The sequence below is a fragment of the Capricornis sumatraensis genome, chromosome 4, assembly GCF_032405125.1.
Source record: "Capricornis sumatraensis isolate serow.1 chromosome 4, serow.2, whole genome shotgun sequence".
Taxonomy (NCBI): domain Eukaryota; kingdom Metazoa; phylum Chordata; class Mammalia; order Artiodactyla; family Bovidae; genus Capricornis; species Capricornis sumatraensis.
In genome coordinates this window covers 143,863,706-143,887,988 of record NC_091072.1, presented here as the reverse complement: position 1 = coordinate 143,887,988, position 24,283 = coordinate 143,863,706, and the positions used below count along the sequence as shown (strand labels likewise).

General features: G+C 39.5%; 1 protein-coding gene across 2 annotated transcripts; it reads right to left on the bottom strand.

Annotated features, from left to right (window-relative positions):
• Window positions 1-6,775: 6,775 nt before the first annotated feature.
• Window positions 6,776-17,758, bottom strand: LOC138078973 (C-type lectin domain family 2 member D11-like). 2 transcript variants are annotated; one of them, XM_068971759.1, is made up of 5 exons: window positions 17,682-17,758; window positions 13,075-13,236; window positions 9,268-9,443; window positions 8,591-8,697; window positions 6,776-7,136 (listed from the first exon to the last, which is right to left on the bottom strand). In XM_068971759.1, the coding sequence occupies exons 1-5, from the start codon at window positions 17,731-17,733 to the stop codon at window positions 7,016-7,018; spliced, it is 618 nt and encodes a 205-aa protein (XP_068827860.1). In that variant the 5' UTR covers window positions 17,734-17,758; the 3' UTR covers window positions 6,776-7,015. The 2 variants fall into 2 exon arrangements, with proteins under 2 accessions (XP_068827860.1, XP_068827861.1); XM_068971760.1 differs by having other exon boundaries at window positions 9,268-9,350.
• Between the last annotated feature and the right edge of the window lie 6,525 nt (window positions 17,759-24,283).

Below are 24,283 nucleotides of genomic sequence, written 5' to 3'. Positions count from 1 at the left end.
ATCTCCCGGAGTTCACTCAAACTCACGTCCATCGAGTCGGTGATGCCATCCAGCCATCTCATCTTCTGCTGTCCCCTTCTCCACCTGCCCCCAATCCCTCCCATCATCAGGGTCTTTTCCAATGAGTCAACTCTTTGCAAGAGGTGGCCAAAGTACTGGTGTTTCAGCTTTTGCATCATTCCTTTCAAGGGCTGATCTCCTGTAGAATGGACTGGTTGGATCTCCTTGCAGTCCAAGGGACTCTCAAGAGTCTTCTCCAACACCACAGTTCAAAAGCATCAATTCTTCGGCGCTCAGCTTTCTTCACAGTCCAACTTTCACATCCATACATGACTACCGGAAAAACCATAGCCTTGACTAGATGGACCTTTGTTGGCAAAGTAATGTCTCTGCTTTTCAATATGCTATCTAGGTTGGTTATAACTTTCCTTCCAAGGAGTAAGCGTCTTTTAATTTCATGGCTGCAATCACCATCTGCAGTGATTTTGGAGCCCCCAAAAAATAAAGCCAGCCATAAATTACCCATTAATTTAGTCAGCTATTTCTTTGATTCATTAAAAATTTAACAAATTGTTCAATTCTAAAAGTTCTACTTAATTATTTTTAAAAAGTGATGCTAAAGATCTCACAGCAAGATAGAGTTTAGTCCAGCAATAAATTCTAAGCATTCCTCTTGCTGGAAAAAAAAAAAAAAAAAAAGGTTTGCTTTTGTTTCATTTATTTTATAATACACTGTTTCAGATTATTTTGGGGGAGGGTCATTAATTACATAACATTGGCTTCTTCTGTTTCTAATCCTCCATTTTTTCCTTCATTTGACACTCCCATTTTTTAAATTGTGAAATCACCTTAAATGTGATTTTTTTTCCACATTGTAGTAGTGTTACTGCAGAGTAGTTTTTTTTTTTTTATATTGAAATAAAATACAATATATCCAGTACCTACAAACAAGTTCTGTTCTGTGAGTGTGTTCATAAGGCCAATTTGTTTGTAACCCCAACAAAGTTAGCCTAGGTACCCAACTAACACTATTGGTGATGTGTTACTGTACTGGCAGCAATAGGTTTAAAATACTTTCCAGAGAAATAATATTCAAAAAGCAAACAGTAAGTAGAGAAAATAATTGTAACCTTATAGCACATTACCTTGTAAAGTTCAGATGTCCAGTACAACTGCTGGCACACAGGGGCTGGCATCTAGTGAACAGGCAAGAAGAACTACTGACCGGAGGAGGGAGAGGAGGTGGAAGATGGTAGAGCCGAAGGATTGTCAGCAATAGGAGATCGAAGGTAAACTGCAGCTTCACTCACAACTGATGCTGATGGCTCAGGTTCTGGTTCCTTGCTGGATTCAATTCTACCTCCCCTCTTTAAAAAACAATCCAGTGACGTCTGGGTTCTGGCTCTTTTTTTCCTCATCATAGCTGATGAGGTAACACTGGATTGAGTTCTGAATGGCTGTGCAACCTTTGTGTCCTGTTCTATGTTCGGGTCCTGTGCCTCAAAAACTAACAGTGCCTCTTGAAATAAAACCTCTGTGCCATTTTTTGTGTTGTGAATCTCTTTAGTTCTTTAGTTACTTCTTCTTCTTGTCTCTCATCATCCTTTCTCTGGGCCTCCAATTCCATCAGGCCTTCAACATGTGTTCACATCTTTGAAAGTTTGCAACTTCAAGGCTTGTGTGTAGGGGAGTTCCTGTCATGTAAACTTAACTCTTTTAAAATAAATAATTCAGTGGTACTAAGTACATTCACAACATTTTAATCAGCCCAAGAAGAAACCCCATACCCATTAAGTAGTTGCTTTGGGCTTCCCTGGTGGCTTAGATGGTATGATAAAAAAGCTGCTGCCGTGTGGGAGGCCAGAATTTTACCTCTGGGTCGGGAAGACCCCCTGGAGTAGGGAATAGCACCCCATTCCGGTATTCTTGCCTGGGAAATCCCATGGACAGAGGAGCCTGGTGGGTTAAAGTCCATGGGATCACAAAATGTTGGACACAACTGAGCAACTAACACTTCATTTCATTTTTCCCATTACACACCAGCACACCCAATCACCATCAAAACCCCATCTGTGTCTATGTCTACAGGTTAGCCTATTCTGGATAGTTTATACACATAGAATCATATGACTGTGAACTTTGATGACAGGTTTCTTTCACTTAGCACAATATTTTTAAGGGTCATCCATGTTGCAGCCTTTGTTATGGCTAAGTAATATCCAAACTTCATAATAATTTTTCATTTGTCCTCTTATCACCACAGGTTTATTGATGGTTTAGCACCATTTTTAATGTCAGTTTCATGCCATAGTGTAGCAAGAGCAAAAAGAGAAAGCTGAACAGAAATATCAGAATCAGGAAAAGAAGACCCTTCCTCCTCAATATCCCTCCAATGTCTTCTTGTCACAAGTTTACCACCAGCTCACTGCAGGGTAAATAGCTTAGAGTCCAGCCCACTAATACAGATCAAGCAATGAAAGCAAAGATTGTAGATAAAACACGGTAAACTGATAGCTGGCACAAGCTGAAAATGACTGCCTTCCATCAGAAAGAAGGCCTCTCAGGATAAATTTTAATTATGAGTTAAAAGATTAAGGATATTTAGACTTCCTTGTCACCTCAACTCAGTGGTGAGCTGCATGTTTTATACGTGCTCTTTTATTTACATATTTTTTATAAATTGTTCCGCTAATTCTATTTTCTTAGGTGAAAATTATTTTGTTGATGGTTACTGTAGGTTTTATTTTCTGTTGTTGGTCTTCCTTATACATTTGGTGATATTGGACTATGAACTCATTTCCTGGAATGTGATGGCTTCCTGGAGAAGCAATTTCAGGATGGCCTGAGTCTTTGCCATGGAACAGGCTCAGTTAGGGGCCAGCACACTTCCTGATGCTTGACTTTGGCTTCTAGGCTCCCATCTGTGGTGTGATTTCTTCATAGATCTCTACCATTCAACTAAAACTGTGAATTGTAGACTAATGTAAACAATTATTTGGCTTCTTTAAGAACTGAAACTCCATCACATCTTAAAATCATTGGTGAAAATAGGTGTTCCCTGTAACCTAAGGCATCCTGGAAAGAACTGGAGACAGCCACTCTCCATTTTGTTGAGTAGAGTATACACAAGTAGAAAGTGAAAGCAATCTGTGTCCATCAGTTGTATAACTGACCGCCATATCAGAAACATTTCAAAACGTCTGCAGGAGGCCAGGATCTGATACCGAAAATGAACGTACTTCTTTTATTAGTTTCCTACAAATAGAATAGAGCTAAAATAGAACTTTGTTAAAATAAGATAATGTTGGCTCATGAGTATGAAACATCAGAGCTCAAGAAAAAAAACATATTTTTACAAAGAGAATATGTTGAGGAACTCTGTTACACTGGGACTATAGGAAAATTAGATTGCTTTGACCATGTTTGATATAAACGATTGCTCTGAAAAAAAAAAAATTAGGTAACCTAGGTAACCTGGTCACCTTATCTTGTGACCAGAAAGTTGATTCCAAACAAAACAAAGAAGAATGTGTTGAGAAAATGCAAATACCTGAGTAAATACCAAAATAAGCCTGTTTCAATGAGATTAAAATGCATTTAATGAATTGGTGTCTATCAATAATCACATATTTTTTGTTATGAAAACGTTCCGCTTTTCAGCAGCAAAAAAATAAGTGTTAGTCTCTCCGTCATGGCCAACTCTTTGCAACCCCATGGACTGCAGCCTGCCAATCTCCTCTGTCCATGGAAGTCTCCAGGTGAGAATTCTGGAGTGGGTTGGTATTCCCTTCTCTGGGGGGATCTTTCAACCCAAGGATTGAACCCTACTCTCCTGCATTGCAAGCTGATTCTTTACCATAGCTCCCTCTGAACACAGAAAAGACCTCCTCTCCCACCAAAGGTGGATGATGATACCAAGCCCTGGTAGAACTCTGGGCAGGACGATGGGTCTAAGCTTAGTAGGCCCCCTACCCTGCTAAAGCCACATTGGGAGCAGTGACAAAACTCAGAGTCTTAACTTCTATCTTCTTGGGAAAGCTCACAAATTCTCAGTCCTGCTTTCTTCCCATAAACCCATCTGTGTCATCCCTACACACGTTGATTGAGTGTATGTGTGGGTTAAGTACTGGTCCAGAGAAGCCTTGACCAACAACAGAACTAGAGTCCCAGCCCACAGTCCCAAAATCTGACAGCAAGAACAACAACAAAAACCATCCAATTTAATTAAAACATGAGGAGAGGAAATGAATAGACATTTTTATAAAGAAGATATACAGACAGCAAGCAGGAACATGAAAAGATGTTCTACATCACTAATCATCAGAGACAAAAATCAAAGCTACAATGTTAGATTGGATATTATCAAAAAGACAAGAGACAAGTTTTGGGAGGAATGTGTAGAAAAGGGAACACTTGTGCACTGCTGGTAAAAATTTAAATTGGTAAGCCACTATGGAAAACATTATGGAATTTCCTGAAAAAATTTAAAATAGAACTATCATATGACCAAGCAAGTTCCTCAACATCTTATAGCTCCTTCCACACACTATTATAGTTTTACTTTATTATTGCATACTATTTCACTTTATGGTCATATCAATTTTGCTTAGCAGCACTTCTATTGATTTATATTATGTTTTTTGTAGTTATAAATTCTATAAATTTACATCTTTAGTGAATATGAATAAATCTTATAAATAAATGAATAAGTATATAAATAAATACATTTTAAAAGGTTAAGGTGTTTAATCTTTAGACAAAGCTGAGCAGACTGTTCATTCTTTTTGATGCCTCCTGTGAGCCTATCAAACACTTGTGCTTCCAAATTGTCCAGCCAAGGAAGCAAAGGAAATAGAATGCATTTTGCATTCTTCCTGTCCCCTGTCCCCTTAAGTCAGTTTGCTTTGTAAGGAATTAATTTCCTATGACAGTCAGGGTTCTCCAGGAAAACAGAACTAATAGAATGTGTGGAAGATTTACTTTGAAGAATTGGTTCATTTGATTATGTTGTTGTTTAGCCACTATGTTGTGAATGACTCTTTGAGACCCCATGGACTGTAGCCTGCCAGTCTCTTCTGTCCATGAGATTTCACAGGGAAGAATACTGGAAGGGGTAGCCATTTCCTTCTTCAGGGGATCGTCCCAGCCCAGAAATGCAACTCAGCTCTCCTACATTACAGACACCTCTTTACCGCTGAGCCATCAGGGAAGCCCCTAAACATATAAACATATAATATTTATACATATATGGAAAATTAATAATACAAGATTGCATAAAATTACACTAAGAAACTAACAAGGAAGACAAATATCATATGATATCACTTATATGTAAAATCTAAAACAAAGGCTACAAATGAACTTTTAAAACAGAAATAGTGTCACAGATATCGAAAACAAGTTAAAACCAGGGTGTAAGGAGTCAGGAGAAATGGAAGTACATAGACAGGATATGTTATAAGTTAGTATTTTCTACTTTTGTAGACTCATGAGTACAGTGTAGTTAATGCTGTAAAAATTTAAAACATTTTGTTTATCAAACTCAATCATATATTCTGAGATTGGGTATCACATGGCTAACGGGTAGAAGTAACTAATTATTTGTGATTTAATTAGAGTGGAAGCAGGATTTTAAAATCCAATAAAGGGTAAAAGATTGGTATATAAAATACCAAAACCAAAATATTGGTTTATAGGGATAACATTTATTTAGCACACTGTAACTTATAAACACCAAGAATTGAAGTGTACGAAGCATTTTTTCAGTGTTTCTAATGTTTTAAAATATAGAGTCTATAATAAATATTATTCTTAGTTAATTTTTTGGGGGAGGGGTTGCTTGGATCTTACTGGCAGCAAGAGGAATCTATATGGGTTGTGGTATGTGGAATCCTGTTTTTTTGTTTTTGTTTTTTTTTTCTTGCCAGTTTCTGTGATGTCTTTCTTTCTTCTTTCCTGCTTTTTGTGGTAAGATTTTGTTTTTTTTTTAGTTGGAGTAAAATCTCACATGCATCAACCAAAGATTCTACATGCTGTACAGCTGATTCACTTTGTTTATAGAGCATGTGGAATTTTTAGTTGCTGCAAGTGGGAACTTTTGGCTGAGACAAGCCTGGGGAATCTTATAGTTTAAGCATGCAGGATCCAGTTCCCTGATCAGGGATCGAACCCAGGCCTCCTGCATTGGGAGCAGAGTCTTAGCCACTGGACAACCAGGTAAGTCCCTAGTCTTGGGAGTTTTAAAAATTACCCTATATATGTGTCTTTTTTTTTTTTTTAATTTAATGAATTAGTTAATTTTGGGCTGCACTGGGTCTTCCTTGTTTTGCACTTTCTCTAATTGCAGAGAGTGAGGGCTACTCTTCACTGCATTGCAGTGGCTTCTCATTGCAGTGGCTTCTCATGTTGCAGAGGACAGATTCTTGGACACTTGGGCTACAATAGTTGCAGCTCATGGACTCTAGAATCCAGGCTCAGTATTGTGGCACATGGGCTTAGCTGTTCTGTGGCATGTGAAATCTTCCTGGACCAGTGATCGAACCCATGTTCCTTGAATTCGCAGGCAGATGCTTATCCACCGTGCCACCAGGGAAGTCCAAAACAATTTTCCCCATACATTTGTAACTGATCCAAGAGAATTTCAACTATGTTAAGCAATTAATAACATCAGTGATTAAAATGATTTTGCCTGGCTTCAGTTATCATAGTTATTTTTATGGTCCCATGTGTGCAAAGAAAGTACTGTCTGTATGTAAAAAGAGGCGTTTATTCATATTGACTGGCTTCAAAACATAAATATCAACTCATATTATATAACACTTATTTAATTTAGAACCATGCTTTTCCAAATCCCTGTATCATTCAATTATAGCTTGTCTCCTTGCTGTTAACAACACTATAAATGAATGTTGGTGATATTTTTGGAAGAGTAAGCAATAGAGCAGCAACTGTGCATAATTTATAATGCATCTCTTGGAGATGGTGTGTAAAATTCCCTAAAAAGGACTTGAAGAATTTAAGGACATGGAGACATTATTTGTTTGCTGCAAATCCATTTTCTATCTGTATAACTTCTGGCACTGCTAACTCCAAGGTCATTCAGGTAGCCACAGGTTGCATCTCCTGTGATGGCAAACCTAAAACCAAGCACAAAAATGTTAAAAAAGCATAGGCTGGACATCTACATTCATTCCTCCTCTGTATGCTTCAGCACCCCCACTTCAGTTACTGTTAATGTGAACAAGAGCAAAGTGAAAATCTGTTGTTCATAAGTCTTCTGAGTAAATATATACCATTTCTGTATTTAGTTCCTTTTGTATTCTCAAAGTCTCTGCTGGAGTATCAGAAGATTATCACCATCCATCCCAAATCCAGCTATGTTGTTGACTAGGTATTTAACTAGTGCTTGCTGTGGTAGCCAAGTGAACTGTTGCCATGGATGGTGATAAACAAAAATTTCACATATTGAGATATAGGGATGTCATTCTGGTTTATATGTCAATTTTATGCTATTTAAAACAACCTGTTTGTGGCCTATCAAGCATATGTTATACTTCTGCTTTAATTATTAAAGAAAAGGATACATTGACCAGAAGTAAAAATGTCCATGTTGGAAATAAAGATTAAATGTCCCTCTTCTTGAGACATCAGTGCTGGTCTCCTTTGGTGATAAGACTCCCTTCCCAGGTGCTAGGGCCATACTGATCCACTGTGTATGTGCTGGTCTATTCTTTTTTTTTTTCCTAGGGGAAACCTCAAAGAAATGTAACCCCGACTTGTTTAATGTTCTCTGTTCTGACAAGATGTAAAACTGGGCTAGAAACCCTGTTTCTCTGGAGCAGTTTCTCTGAGTAATCTAGGAAATGGTCTAGTTTAGTCCTCAACTTGGTTGAAAAAACATTTTCTATTATTATTATTGATCATTTATTGATCTATTATTGATTATTTTCATTGCCAGTGGCCTTGAGTGAAGAATATTTTCAGTGTTCTCCTGACCTGTTTCATACATGTGTGAAAATAAAGTGTTTACTTACTAGTAAAATCTTAAAAGGGTTTAGTTCTGATTAAGGGAAGTGACTGTGCCTTATATTCTATCTGCTCCAATGTAATGTTTACATTCAAAACATCCCCACTGAAGCGCTCACAATCCAAGGAATGTTACTAAGTTCCTCCCAGAGATCATTTAGGGAGGATTCCCACTGGTTCCCTGACAACCTTCCTTTTAAGAATGAACTTAGCAAATGAAAGAGTGGACTGAGGATCTAAGTATATCAATCCTTAGTGGCTTTCCAAGACTGTAGGACCCTCGTGTGCCTCAGCTATTCTCTCTGCCTTTTAAGTAGGGAATTAGCACAGTTTAAGTCAGTGGGTAAAAGTGGAAGCACTACATCCAAAGTTATTGTTATGATAAAGGTTTCAACTGAAATCATATTAAAGTTTTACCAAAGGTGCAACTAATAAATGGAAGAGCATACAAAGGATTTCTATTTCTTAATTCATAACCTTTATGATATTAAATTTATTTTCTCATAAACACAATTCATACCCAAAACCACACATAAATACAATAGAAGAAAGTCTATAAACTTACGAGGCATTATATTTAGAGTTGTCTGTCCATTTCCAAACATGATGTGATGATTCTCTATGAAGGCCAATCCAATGGTCAAAAGGGCCTTTGTATCTTATCAGGAAGTTCTATTATAAAACACAGAAAGTGAAAACACATGTCTCCTTCATTTTACCCTTGAGTCCTCTTCCCCTTGGCCTTCTCTATTTAAATGGCAGCCTAAATAATTGATAAGTTTAGAATCTGGTGGGAGACTAGTCTCCAGTTCTCAACTTAAGTCACTCAAATATCTCTGATCCTAAATTACATTAAAGTGACCACACATCCCAGCTTGACTGAGAAAGTTCCAGGTTATAACTGTGGCACCAACATATTATTAATATTGTCATTTTCAATCCCCCAAATGTCCTGATTTGGATGATAAATTACATGTTACCATATTTCTTTGTACAATGGGAACAATACTTTTAACTAAAGGTTAACTATGAGGATACAAGAGAGAATGTGTCCAAATTGTCTCACAGCGTTCCAGATAGAGAACATACTCAAGAAATATCAGGCACTAATATGCACTCCAAATCCCCAAGTCTGCCTGGAATGGGATCCTTCCTCTTCTTTCAGCTTTCACCCTATGCAGCCTATAGACTTCTCAGAGGCTAAATATTTAACAAAGAACATGATCCAAAAATATTTCTTACCAGCTCGTCCTTAGTTTCAAACTGAGCAAGGACAGCTTCCAATGAAGTACAGAATGTCTGACTGAATGTCCAGTTTCTTGTGTCTTCCGAAAAATAAAAACATTTACTTCCAAATCCTATCCATCCTTTTAAGCAGGGGACATGCAGAACATGTGAGTCCAGCTCTCTCCTTCTCACTAGAAGTTGGACAAACACAGTGAATATAACAAATTTTCTCATCCCTTTCATCTATTTTTCCACTTTCCATCCCAAGGTCAGTCTTTTTCTCTTTACATATGTATGTATACACACATATATACACACATATGCATATATGTTGCACAGCATATATGTGTGAAAGTCACTCAGTCATGTCTGAATATGCAGTCCATGGAATTCTCCAGGCCATTGGATCTTCCCAACCCAGGGATCGAAGCCAGGTCTGCTGCACTGCAGGCAGATTCTTTACTGTCTGAGCCACCAGGGAAATTCCAAAATGAGGGGTTTGAAGAAAAACATGATCTAACATCAACTAGACTCTTGTGCTTTTATGATTTTTGGAAATAGCATTTTGTTTTTCTTCACATCCAAACAGGAGCTACTTTCAATTGGTAGACAGATTTTTAGAAATGCCTTCCATGCCCAAATGTGTTTGCTTTTCCCAATAAATAGCTTTCCATTATATGTATTTTAGTAGCATTTATTACATAATTTCCCTCATCATCATATTTTGCTTCCAGAAAGACATTCTCAAATGCCTGGCTATGTAATAAATACCCTCTATGGATGCTGGCCAATTCTCGGTTATTTGCAGAACTGCTGAGCTATAATGCATTGCCAGCTAGTATTACTAATGCCTCTTAGGATGCTACTAGCCATAATGATTTATAAAGCACTAACTGCTAGTTAATATTTGGAAATTTGTTTGCATTTCACTGCTTCCCCAAACAACAGTCTTTTCTAAGATCATTTTCTTCTTTTGGTTTCTTGGAGAATGCAATATTGAGATATGTGATCATTTGCTGAGTGCAAGCTAGCAGTAGTTGCTTTCCCTAAACGATTTTATTAGATCGAGAATTGCCTTGGAACAAAATGTACTACAGAAACTAATATATGAATAAATGCATATATATTTTATATGGTGAACTTTTACCCAAGGTCAGTCTTGAAGTATGTATTGTACATTCAATTGTTGCCTCCTGGAGTCATCACTAACAGTCTTATTTCAGGTACAAAAGCCATCAGTACAAAAAAATAGTCTTATCTCAGGTACAAAAGTTGATCTTCAAGAAGAGAATCTGTCTACCTCACTTCCCAGGGGTCCATGGCCACTAATTGTTATAAAGAAATTAATTTCTGTAGCATTTAATTTCTGTAGTACTCTTTCCAAGCATCATATGGATTTCCCTTTCCCCGCAGCCTCTTTATATCAGTCCCTCTTACTCTTGACAAAAGAAAGGTAAATTCCTTACCTTTCCTAGATTTTACTATGCTACATTTCTTAAGGGTATAAAACCTTCTAGTTGACAAAATATAGCATAGTTCAAATACTGATTCTAGTACCAAAAATATGATATAGGGTTTCCAGAAGTTTTTTGTTTCATGTGAATTTCTGTTAAATATGTGTAAAAATATATGGGCCCTGATTAGATACTCTGTAACCAGCAAGATGTTTTTGGTTCATAATCTCGCTTTTCCTCCCTTAGCCAACCTAATAGGAAATACTGTTGACTCAACTTTCAGAATAAACAGATTCTGATACCCTGTCCCACCTCCACTGTTATCACCAGGGCCAAGCCACTGTCCTATCTGGTGTGGTGCCGGAGGCCAGCGTGAGGAACTCCACCCATGGCAAAGGTCATGAGGAAGGAGGCTTGGCATACGCAAAGGCCTCAGGAACCCCCTGTTCCCGAGCATCTACCCCCAAAACCAGAGTCTATCTACTGTACTGTTTCATGCTCTCCCCTACATCTCTGACTTTATAGGGGGCTGTTTCCCACCGGTTCTCTTGGAGAAGGAGTAAACATGCAGCTCCAAGTCAATAAAAATTCCTGGGCATGACAAGAGTGTTTCAGCTTACGGACTCCTCTGAAGGTTATCTAGCTCGCCTGTACAGGTTCATCCGGCCACATGTGATTGTTTACAGCCTCCCAACCTGAGAAGCACGAGATGTTTTAGACTTACTAAAGGCAAATTCTTTGGGGAAATTGTCAGTATAGTGGGTTGGTTAGGAATTATATTGGTGAAGGGTTTTTCATTTGTTGTACCAATAATTACTGCTAATTCCCTGCCCTGGGCGTGACAAGGGTGTCTCAGGTCAAACCTCTCTGCTGACAGACTAGCTTGTGTGACAGGATTATCCATACTCCTGCCACTACGCACATGATTGTTTACTACCTCTCAACCATAAACAGCACAGAGAGTTTTGGAGTATTTTGAGAGTCTTTAATTAGCATAGGGCTTTTCTCATTGTTGGGTCAATGATTGCCGCCAGGCCTCCATATCCTTAGATCCCTGGGAATATATTAATCAATGTATTTGGAATATAGAAAAGGAAATATAGTAGTTTTTAAGGTTAGCAATACTAGACTTTTTGAGTTAATGAATTTTCTCTTTTGTAATAGATCGCTGTACTTTGTTATAAATCATTGTGTCCTTGCTATGTAAAAATGCAACTTTATCACTATCTTAAGACTAAATAGATCTTAAGGGGAGATTGGTATTCCATGTGAACCAAGTTATTCAGCCTCTTTTTCTCTGCTAATTTTCTAATCCCTCTCTATCTGTAATTAAATCAGTTATTTCTAAGGACGCTGACTCCGTCCCCACCTTTGAATTCCCTGGATCCACCGGGGCTGGACCTCGGCAGTGTGGATTTCAACAACTTTGTCCTAGTAGCTGTTCCTACATCTAAATTTTCTTCTAACAATCTGTTCTCAATGTAATAGTCAAAATGATTATTCTACAATGAAATTCAGATCATGACATTCCTCTCCTACAAGTTTTCTTTTCTAGTTCCTCCCCATTGCACTCAGAACAAAATCCAAAATCTTTAACTGACTCATAATGCTGTGACCCCCAGCCCATTACTCTTCTTCCTCCTCACCTTGCTTCAGCTGAAGAAGCCTCCTTGCTGTTTCTCAAACCTATCAGGAGATTCCTCCTTTCATTCTACTTGTCCCCGCCATCTGGAATGCTTTCCTCACATAGCCAATGGCTCCTTCATCTCCTTCAATAGTTTGCTGAAAAGTCATCCTCTCAAGAAGGCTTGCCCTAGACACTTGTACTCCTTGAATGAATGAGTGAAAGTTGCTCAGTTATGTCCGACTCTTTGCGACCTCAAGAACTATACAGTCCATGGAATTCTCCAGGTCGGAATACTGGAGAGGGTAGCAGTTCTCTTCTCCAGGGGATCTTCCCAACCCAGGGATCAAACCCAGGTCTCCCACCCTGAAGGCGGATTCTTTACCAGCTGAGCCACAGGGAAGCCCAAGAATACGGGAGTGGATAGCCTTTCCCTTTTCCAGCAGATCTTCCCGACCCAGGAATTGAACGGGTGGTGGATTCTTCACCACCTAAGCTACCAGGAAAGCCCCTTGTACTCCTCACCCTGTTACTTTTTATTATAGTATCTGTGTCTTCCTGATAGAATAGGAGTTCACTGGCATGGGGATTTGTGTGTGTGTGTGTTTGTGCATGTTTTGTTCATGGTATACCATACGTCAAGCACTTCACACAGTGCCTGGTTCATAATGAAGCTCAATAAACATTTATTGACTATATAAAAGTGCAAAGAACATTGTAAAGTTTAGAGAACACACAACTTACCTGGGAAAAGAGGATAAAATAGCATTAGATTTGCAGCTAGAGATGCAATGAAGATGAAACGATAAAACTTGGCAGAAGTTACAAAAGGTATAATTGCTAGGCATATCCTTTGGAGTATTCGTCCCGATTGGCTCAGCAGATAAAGAATTTGGAGTAATTTACCTGTAAATGCAAATGTCAGAATCTCAATCTCATGGACATATTAGGAAGAAAAACTTGACTTGATTTAACAAAGAATCAACCTGTAAAGTCAGCTGTACCTCACCTCTCCTATTGCCAACTGTCTTCACAAGAGATCAAAGTCCACAAATGTGGCCATGACCCAAAGGGGACCAGAGTAAGAGAAACTGAGTTTTTTCCCCTAGAGAATCTTCCAGTAATTGGAAGAAGAGCTAGGGAAATAGTAAGAAACAAAAAGAGTAGAAATCAGGATGAAAAAAAATCGAGATTTACCTCTTTAAATGAGAAATCTGGTTAGAAGTACTGAGAAGAGCATTAGAAAATTAATCAATGTAATTTATCATATTAGCAGAATAAGAGAAGAGAAAGGATATGATCATCTCAATAAGTATAGACAAAATATGTGAAAAACATGATATTCATCCAAGATAACAAATCCCAACAAATTAGGAATTGAAGGACATAAACTGATACTTGTCATTTGCAGAAATAGTACAGTTAATATGATATTTAATGGTGAAAAAGTGAACCCCTTCCATCAAAGGTCACGAACAAGGAAAGGATGTCTGCTCTCACCAATCCAATTTGACATTTTACTAGAGGTTCCAACCAGTCCATTCTGAAGGAGATCAACCCTGGGATTTCTTTGGAAGGAATGATGCTAAAGCTGAAGCTCCAGTACTTTGGCCACCTCATGCGAAGTGTTGACTCATTGAAAAAGACTCTGATGCTGGGAGGGATTGGGGGCAGGAGGAGAAGGGGACTACAGAGGACGAGATGGCTGGATGGCATCATGGACTCGATGGACGTGAGTCTGAGTGAACTCCGGGAGATGGTGATGGACAGGGATGCCTGGCATGCTGCGATTCATGGGGTCACAAAGAGTCGGACACGACTGAGCGACTGAACTGAACTGAACTCTATTAGTGCTAATGAGGCAAGAAAAGTAAATAAAAGGTATAAAGATTAGAAAGAAGTCAAAGTGTTTCTAGAAGTCACATCCACTCACCTCCAAGTAGAAATATCAATTTGAAAATTATCGGCACGTAGAAATACCTTCCCCAGAGCCAAGGATTCCAGGCACACCTACTCCCTGCCGCATCCCAGCTCCTTGTACTCCAGCAATTCCAGGCAGATAATGCAGCCTCAGAGAGCTTCCACCCAGGGCTTCCTGTGGGCTCCTAGGAGCCCAGGCGCCTGTCTCCCCCCTGCACCTGCCAACTCCAGCAGTTCCAGGTGGGGCTCCTGTGACACTTGGCTCCTGATGAACTCTTCAGGACCAGGCTCCCAAAACCCTTCCCTCAGGACTAGGCAGTCCAGAAAAGAGAGAGAGCCATTCCCCTTGGGAAAAGGGAGGGGGAGGGTAAAACAGCACCTGACTTCACTACACATCCCAGATCTGCTTTCCCCAGCATTACATTAGGCTTGACTCTGCAGCCTTACGTAACTCCCTGCAGACTCCCACAAACCCAGGACCCCTCACCCCAGTGCTTGCCAGCTCCAATGACCCAAGAGACACCAGGCTCCTGGGAACCCAGGCCTCCTTTCACCCCAAGGACTTCTGGCAAAGAATATGGCCCTGAATGTGGTGTAGAACAGTGGGCAGGCCCTGGAGATCAGACTCTCAGACTTTGCTTTGTGTCTACCATCTCTTTATCGCCCTGCAAATGTTTATTCACCCAACTTCCCCTTTTTTCACGTCCATGTCAATGACATTCTGCCCCTCTGCAACCCAAGCCACCACCCCCAACATCTTTTGTCTTTAGCTGGAGATGGTATTTCATGTGAGGTTTTTGGCCATTTTGATCAGTTACTCAGATTTCCTGAATCTGTCCCATGTATATTTGTTAGCCAACTTTTCTTTTATTTTCTCCTGTTATCTATGTCAAATCAATTGAATTCTTAAACCAACCAGAAAAGCAAAGGAAAATTTCTTCTCACTCTCCTATGGTTTGTCTCTTCTTGTCTCCCTCTAAATTTAAATGCCTTATATTATACTCCAAAAGAAAAAAAAAAAACCCACCAATTTATTAATTTGAAAAATAGTGTTAGGGATTATCTCACAGAAGAACAGAGAAATGAACCATAATACTGGTCTATTGGTTTTAACTTTAGTTCTATGTTCTAGAAAACCTAGTTAACTTACAAGAACAGTTTAAATTTAAAAAAAAATGGCTTTCACACTTGCACTGCTCAAATAGTTTCAGCTGCATAAGCCCTTGGCTTAGCTAGTAAACATTAAATCTCTTCAAGAACTTTTTTTTTTGATTAAGCATGAATCCTGTGTTTTAGGAAATTCAATATCGTCTTGTCCTTGATTAAAAAAAAAAATTCAGAGAAAGGGAGAAGGAAAGAAAGATGGAAATGCATGTTTTTATCAGGAAATAGATGTTCAGTAAAAGGTATTCTTTCTGCTGGGCTGAAGTACAAACATGCATGAGCTATACTCTTTCTCTTTCTCATCAAATTTCTTATAAACTAAAAATGTTAAAGGATTTTCTGGTGGATGGCTTTAGCATCCTATTCCCAAACCCACACATTTGTTTTCTAAATTATAAAATAGGATATTTATATCAATATTCCCAGTTTGGGGGCAATGCTTTTTTTAGTCAATAATTATTCATGGTTTTATTAAACAAAAGTCTCTTTAGGGAACAGGAGAAGGAAATGGCAACCCACTCCAGTGTTCTTGCCTGGAGAATCCCAGGGAAGGGGGAACCTGGTGGGCTGCCGTCTATGGGGTCGCATAGGTACGGACACAACTGAAGTGACTTAGCAGCAGCAGCAGCAGCAGCAAGAAATTAATTCTCAGCTAATATCAACTGGGGATTATAATTATTTTTTGTAATGCAGGGATGTTGATAATAACAACATTAACCATATAAATATTATATTTCAACAAATGCTTTTAATAATCAATCACTATGTTGTATTAATACTGATGCTCTCACTAAATCAAAACTGTTATACTTATGGCTGATTCATGTTGATTTTTGGCAGAAATCAACACAATATTTTAAAGCAATTATCCTTTGAAAAATAAATAAATTTTAAAAAATTGTTTGACTAAAATGGTTAAGTTTAAAAGATGCTCATATTTTTTATGTTCACTACTGAAAATCTCTGGTAAGACACATTATATAAACTACTTTGGTATCGTACTCTAAACAGGATGACATAAAGCTTGGCCATAAAGATCCACTGGAATCAAAGAAATAGAGAAAGAGAGAGAGAGAGAACACAGAAGTATAGCAGACCCCGAGACATAAAGGGGAAGAGAGACAGAGAGGGAGAGACAAGAGAAAATTATCTGGACACAAAATGGGCCTCAATAGATTTTAGTTGAAACATTTAATGATCTCACTGAAAAATTACATTTACCCTTTACCCCATAAGGAAACTTTGCAGGGCATTTTTGTGACCAAGGGAAGGAAAGTATACTTTTGTATTTACTTGGAATTTTTTTGAATAAAATTGACTTTTATTCCTATTTCTTTCAGAAAAAGTGACAGTATCATTCAAGGCCCAGGTGAAAAGTAACTTCACAATAATGCCATCACCAACTCCCTGCTGCTGCTGCTGCTGCTGCTAAGTCACTTCAGTTGTGAACGACTCTGTGCGACCCCAGAGACGGCAGCCCACCAGGCTCCCCCGTCCCTGGGATTCTCCAGGCAAGAACACTGGAGTGGGCCACCAACTCCCTAAGTTTCATTAAATATCTTCTCACACTAACCACATCAAGTTATAGTAACTCATTTGTCTGTCCCTGAGATGATGAAGCCCTGAAATCAGGGTCTAAGTGTAGTTTGTCTTTGTAGCTCTATGCCTAACAAATAACAGGCTCTAAACATGTGATTACTAGATTCAGTCACACTACAGCATAGGTGTCATAGTTAATTTTTTAAAGCATATATATGTATTTATTCTTTTAAAAATTCTTTTTTCATTTAGATTGTTACATAATATTGAACACAGCTCCCTGTGCTATACAGTAGTTTTGGGCAACTTTTACAACTAGTATATGTATTACCAAATGTTGGTGTTTGTTTACCATTACTCTGAGATATAATCATCGGTTATTTAATATCATAATGTGACTTGCCAGAGTGCAAATTGCCAGCAACCTGGGGGAAATATAAAGACTAATAAAATAAACCCAAAGAGCATTTTTCTATTAACCTCCTGTAACATAATTCATGTGAAATATTTAAATAACATAAACAGTAGCATAATAATTGACATAACACTTGCCTGCCTTCTCAGCGACCTCTAGACCTTCAAACCATCTCTCCTTCTACAGAGGTGAATTGTGAGGTACTGATATTCCTGAAGTGCAATTTCTATCTTGTCATTAGTCAGTGGAATAAGTATTATTTCCCTCCCCAGCCCCCATTTTACTTTGTCAAAGTTTATCAATTTTCACTTACCAGATCGCCCCTCTTCCACGTTTTCTCCGGAGGTCGGGTCTCTCTGAAACATTTTCTCTCTGTTGCCATCACAGTAATGTCTCTGTTTAATCAAGAGCATATGGCACTGTTTCATAAGTAGTTGCAAAAATAGGAAGTCAGAAGTGAAAGCAGTAAACTCCCATCCAGTAAGTGAGCTGCAACAAGATAAGTCAAGTTCACAAGAGCTCTAGATTTATAAAATGCAAAGTGCTTTTAACTTAAAAAATCTACTCCACAAAATGGAATAACACGGACCAGATTTATTTTCCTGCCTGAATCAACTAAAAAGATTAAATAAAATGTGCAGAAAAAAATTGCTTTCCATCACTGGGTACCAATCAATGAAAGGTAGTGATCCTTTGGTGAGAACTGCAATTGCTTCAGTTTACTTCACAGACATAGATTTGTTAGTCAGTCAGTCAGTTCAGATGCTTAGTCATGTCTGACTGTTTGCGACCCCATGAACTCCAGCACACCAGGCCTCCCTATCCATCACTAACTCCCAGAGTTTACCCAAACTCATGTCCATTGAGTAGGTGATGCCATCTAACCATCTCATCCTCTGTTGTCCCCTTCTCCTCCTGCTTTCCATCTTTCCCAACATCAGGGTCTTTTCAAAAGAGTCACTTCTTCACATCAGGTGGCCAAAATATTGGAGTTTCAGCATCAACATCAGTCCTTCCAATGAACATCCAGGACTGATCTCCTTTAGGATGGACTGGTTGGATCTCCTTGCAGTCCATGGGACTCCCAAGAGTCTTCTCCAACACCACAGTTCAAAAGTATCAATTCTTCAGCACTCAGCTTTCTTCACAGTCCAACTCTCACATCCATATATGACCACTGGAAAAACCATAGCCTTGACTAGATGGACCTTTGTTGACAAAGTAATGTTTCTGCTTTTTAATATGCTGTCTAGGTTGGTCATAACTTTCCTTCCAAGGAGTAACTGTCTTTTAATTTCATGGCTGCAATCCCCATCTGCAGTGATTTTGGAGCGACCTCCCCCCCCCCCCCCCCCACAAATAAAGTCAGCTACTGTTTCCACTGTTTCCCCATCTATTTGCCATGAAGTGATGAGACCGGATGCCATGATCTGAATGTTGAGCTTTAAAAAGGTTACCATATCTGGAAAAAAAAGAAAAGATTACCATATCTGGTTGAATTCACAGAATCACTGAATAAAATAGCTGAGATTTGTACACAAATTTGTTTCTGTGCTACAGTCCTTTTTAACCTAAAGTTATACTGCCTCCCAGTGGTATAAACTTATATTCACAGGCACCTGTAAATAAATAGTTACATATTTCCATTCTTATGCATTTGGAAATACTGAAGATCTATTTACTTGTTTACTAGCAAAGTAATTTTTCCTGCATACCAAGGATGCTCTTTTTTTAATATTTACATCTCTTTGAATCTGTATAATTTTATGCTTAAGACACACGACAAGAAGTTACTTATATGAAATTTAACGTATATAGTGTATATATTGTCCAAGTCATTATATCCTCAGTTCAGTTCAGTCGCTCAGTCGTGTCCAACTCTTTGCGACTTCATGAATTGCACCACGCCAGGCCTCCCTGCCCATCACCAACTCCCGGAGTTCACTCAGACTCACGTCCATCGAGTCAGTGATGCCATCCAGCCATCTTATCCTCTGTCGTCCCCTTCTCCTCCTGCCCCCAATCCCTCCCAGCATCAAAGTATTTTCCAATGAGTCATCTCTTCTCATGAGGTGGCCAAAGTACTGGAGCTTCAGCTTTAGCATCATTCCTTCCAAAGAAATCGCAGGGCTGATCTCCTTCAGAATGGACTGGTTGGATCTCCTTGCAGTCCAAGGGACTCTCAAGAGTCTTCTCCAACACCACAGTTCAAAAGCATCAATTCTTTGGCACTCAGCTTTCTTCACAGTCCAACTCTCACATCCATACATGACTACTGGAAAAACCATAGCCTTGGCTAGATGGACGTTTGTTGACAAAGAAATGTCTCTGCCTTTCAATATGCCATCTAGGTTGGTCGTTATTTTCCTTCCAAGGAGTAAGCGTCTTTTAATTTCATGGCTGCAATCACCATCTGCAGTGATTTTAGAGTCCCCCAAAATAAAGTCTGACACTGTTTCCCCATCTATTTCCCATGAAGTGATGGGACCAGATGCCCCGCTCTTCATTTTCTGAATGTTGAGCTTTAAGTCAACTTTTTCACTCTCCTCTTTCGCTTTCATCAAGAGGCTTTTTAGGTCCTCTTCACTTTTTGCCATAAGGGTGGTGTCATCTGCATATCTGAGGTTATTGATATTTCTCCTGGCAATCTTGATTCCAGCTTGTGCTTCTTCCAGCCGAGCGTTTCTCATGATGTACTCTGCATAGAAGTTAAATAAGCAGGGTGACAATATACAGCCTTGACGTAGTCCTTTTCCTATTTGGATCCAGTCTGTTGTTCCATGTTCAGTTCTAACTGTTGCTTCATGACCTGCATAGAGGTTTCTCAAGAGGCAGGTCAGGTGGTCTGGTATTCCCATCTCTTTCAGAATTTCCCACAGTTTATTGTGATCCACACAGTCAAAGGCTTTGGCATAGTCAATAAAGCAGAAATAGATGTTTTTCTGGAACTCTCTTGCTTGTTACATGATCCAGCAGATGTTGGCAATTTGATCTCTGGTTCCTCTGCCTTTTCTAAAACCAGCTTGAACATCGGAAGTCCACGGTTCACATATTGCTGAAGCCTGGCTTGGAGAATTTTGAGTATTACTTTACTAGCATGTGAGATGAGTGCAATTGTGCGGTAGTTTGAGCATTCTTTGGCATTGCCTTTCTTTGGGATTGGAATGAAAACTGACCTTTTCCAGTCCTGTGGCCACTGCTGAGTGTTCCAAATTTGCTGACATATTGAATGCAGCACTTTCACAGCATCATCTTTCAGGATTTTAAATAGCTCTACTGGAATTCCATCACCTCCACTAGCTTTGTTCGTAGTGATGCTTTCTAAGGCCCACTTGACTTCACATTCCAGGATGTCTGGCTCTAGATGAGTGATCACACCATTGTGATTATCCAGGTCATGAAGATCATTTTTGTACAGTACTTCTGTGTATTCTGGCCATCTCTTCTTAATATCTTCTGCTTCTGTTAGGTCCATACCATTTCTGTCCTTTATAGAGCCCATCTTTGCATGAAATGCTCCCTTGATATCTCTCATTTTCTTGAAGAGATCTCTAGTCTTTCCCATTCTGTTGTTTTCCTCGATTTCTTTGCATTGATCGCTGAAAAAGGCTTTCTTATCTCTTCTTGCTATTCTTTGGGACTGCTTTCAGATGCTTATATCTTTCCTTTTCTCCTTGGCTTTTCATTTCTCTTCTTTTCACAGCTATTTGTAAGGCTTTCCAAGACAGCCATTTTGCTTTTCTGCATTTCTTTTCCATGGGGATGGTCTTCATCCCTGTCTCCTGTACAATGTCACGAACCTCATTCCATAGTTCATCAGGCACTCTATCTATCAGACTAGGCCCATAAATCTATTTCTCACTTCCACTGTATAATCATAAGGGATTTGATTCAGGTCATATCTGAATGGTCTAGCAGTTTTCCCTGCTTTCTTCAATTTTAGTCTGAACTTGGCAGTAAGGAGTTCATGATTTGAGCCACAGTCAGCTCCTGGTCTTGTTTTTGTTGACTGTGTACAGCTTCTCCATCTTTTGCTGCAGAGAATATCATCAATCTGATATCGGTGTTGACCATCTGGTGATGTCCATGTGTAGAGTCTTCTCTTGTGTTGTTGGAAGAGAGTATTTGCTATGACCAGTGCATTTTCTTGGCAAAACTCTATGAGTCTTTGCCCTGCTTCATTCAGCATTCCAAGGCGAAATTTGCCTGTTACTCCAGGTGTTTCTTGACTTCCTACTTTTGCATTCCAGTCCCCTATAATGAAAAGGACATCTTTTGGGAATGTTAGTTCTAAAAGGTCTTGTAGGTCTTCAAAGAGCTGTTCAACTTCAGCTTCTTCAGCATTACTGGTTGGGGCATAGACCTAGATTACTGTGATATTGAATGGTTTGCCTTGGAAACGAACAGAGATCATTCTGTAATTTTTGAGATTGCATTCAAGTACTGCATTTCAGACTCTTGTTGACCATGATGGCTACTCCATTTCTTCAGAGGGATTCCTAAATTCACCCATTCCAGTCCATTTTAGTTCGCTGATTCCTAGAATGTTGACATTCAGTCTTGCCATCTCCTGTTTGACCACTTCCAATTTGCCTTGATTCATAGACCTGACATTCCAGGTTGCCATGCAATATTGCTCTTTACAGCATTGGACCTTGCTTCTATCACCAGTCACATCCACAAGGGGTATTCTTTTTGCTTTGGCTCCATCCATTCATTCTTTCTGGAGTTATTTCTCCACTGACCTCCAGCAGCATATTGGGCACCTACTGACCTGGGGTGTACTTCTTTCAGTATCCTATCATTTTGCCTTTTCATACTGTTCATGGGGTTCTCAAGGCAAGAAGACTGAAGTGGCTTGCCATTCTCTTCTCCAGTGGACCACATTCTGTCAGACCTCTCTACTTTGACCCGCCCATCTTGGGTTGCCCTGTGGGCATGGCTTAGTTTCATTGAGTTAGACAAGGCTGTCATCCTAGTGTGATTAGTTTGACTAGGTGTAATTTCTGTGAGTATAGTTTCAGTGTGTCTGCCTTCTGATGCCCTCTTGCAACACCTACCATCTTACTTGGGTTTCTCTTACCTTGGGTGTGGGGTATCTCTTCACAGCTGCTCCAGCAAAGTGCAGCCACTGCTCCTTACCTTGGATGAAGGGTATCTCCTCCCGCCGCCTTTCCTGACCTTCAGCGTGGGATGGCTCCTCTAGGCCCTCCTGTGCCTGGCAGCCACGGGGTTGTTCGTTCCTCCCAGCCGCCACCCCTCGCCTTGGGCGTGGGATTTATCCTCCCGGTAGTTGCTCTGGCCTCGGGGGGCCGCCCCTGGCCTCGGACGCCGGGTGGCTCCTCTCGGCCCGTTGCCCTTGACCTCGGACGTGGGGTGGTTCCTCCCAGGCGCCATCCCTGGCCTCGGGCGTGGGGTATCTCCTCCCGGCCGTCGCCCCTGACCTCGGATGTGGGATATCTCCTCTCAGCTGTTCCTGTGCCGTCGCAGCCTGGCACTCTAGGCCTCTGTCTCTGACCTCGGACATGGGGTGGCTCTTGGCCGCACTGAGTGCGCCACCGCTGCCTGCGCTGAGTGAAAAAGTCACTCTGTTGTGTCTGACTCTTCTTGGCCCCATGGACTATATAGTCCATGGAATTCTCTAGGCCAGAATACTGTAGTGGGTTGGCTTTCCCTTCTACAGAGCTCTTCCCAACCCAGGGATTCAATCCAGGTCTCCTGCATTGCAGGCGGATTCTTTACCAGCTGAGCCACAAGGGAAGCCTTTAGAACTGCTGTGCAATAGGATAGTCATTAATCACACTTGAGTATTAAAATTTAAATCAATTATAATTAAATAAAAATTTTAAATCTAGCCATATTTCAGGTGCTCACCAGCTCCAGGTGGCTAGTGGCTACAATTGTGGTTGCACTGATGTGGAATATTTCCACCACTGTAGAAAGTTGATTCAAAGGTGCTGACCTAGAATGAAAATAATAGCTTTCTTCCAGATGTTGAGCAAAAGGAACTCCAGCTAACTTGCTTTTAAACAATGAACCATATATAGCTCAATACATTTTATAGTAGTTAGAAACATTAGCCTTCTTCAGTATGTGTGCTTGTGAAATGTATAGATGTTAAGATCCAAGTGAAGAAAGACTGTGCAATGAATCTGTGGGATTAATATTTTCCATAGTTTTCTTTCACCATCTTTTGATGTCCAAAGACTCTGTAGTACTGTGTGTGCGTGTGTGTGTTAGTCGCTCAGTCCTGACAACTCTGCAGTCCCACAGACTGTTAAGATCTGAGTGAAGCAAGACTGTACAATGACTTTGTAGGATTAGGAATTTTCAGAATTTTCTTTCACTATCTCTGATATCCAAAGATACTGTAGTATTTCTCCTTTTTTATTTCTAATATTATTGATTTGTGTCTTCTCTCTGTTTCCTCAGTTCGCTTGAGGTTTATCAATTTTATTTATTGATTCTGAAGAACCAGCTTTGTTTTATAGAGGCTTATCAACTTTATTGATCTTTTTCAAGGAGCCACCTTTCGATTTCATTGATTGTCTCTATTGATATCTACTGTTCAATTTCATTTCTTTTCACTTTGCATTTCCCTTCTTTTTCTAGTTTGCTATGGCTAAAGCTTAGATATTTGTTTTTAGATATTTATTCTTTTTGAATATATGCATTCAATGTAGTAAACTTTCCTCTAAACACTTATTTTACTCTATGTCACAAATTCTGAAGTTATATTTTCATTTAGTTAAAAATGTTTTTAAAAGTTTCTAGAAATGTCCTCTTTGACTCATATATTGTTTAGAAATGTTGTTAAATCTCCTGTATTTAGGATTTTCTAGCTATATTTCTATGTAGCCATCTGATTCTAGTTTAATTCCACTATGGCCTGAGCACATACATTATCTGATTTCT

Coding starts and splice junctions, on each gene's coding strand:
- LOC138078973 (XM_068971759.1), bottom strand. CDS start 17,733: ATGTTTCAGAGAGACCCGACCTCCGGAGAAAACGTGGAAGAGGGGCGA. Junction 13,237..17,681: donor CGTGGAAGAGGGGCGATCTG/GTAAGTGAAAAT, acceptor TTGCATTTACAG/GTAAATTACTCCAAATTCTT. Junction 9,444..13,074: donor ATTTTATCCTCTTTTCCCAG/GTAAGTTGTGTG, acceptor TCCAACTTCTAG/TGAGAAGGAGAGAGCTGGAC.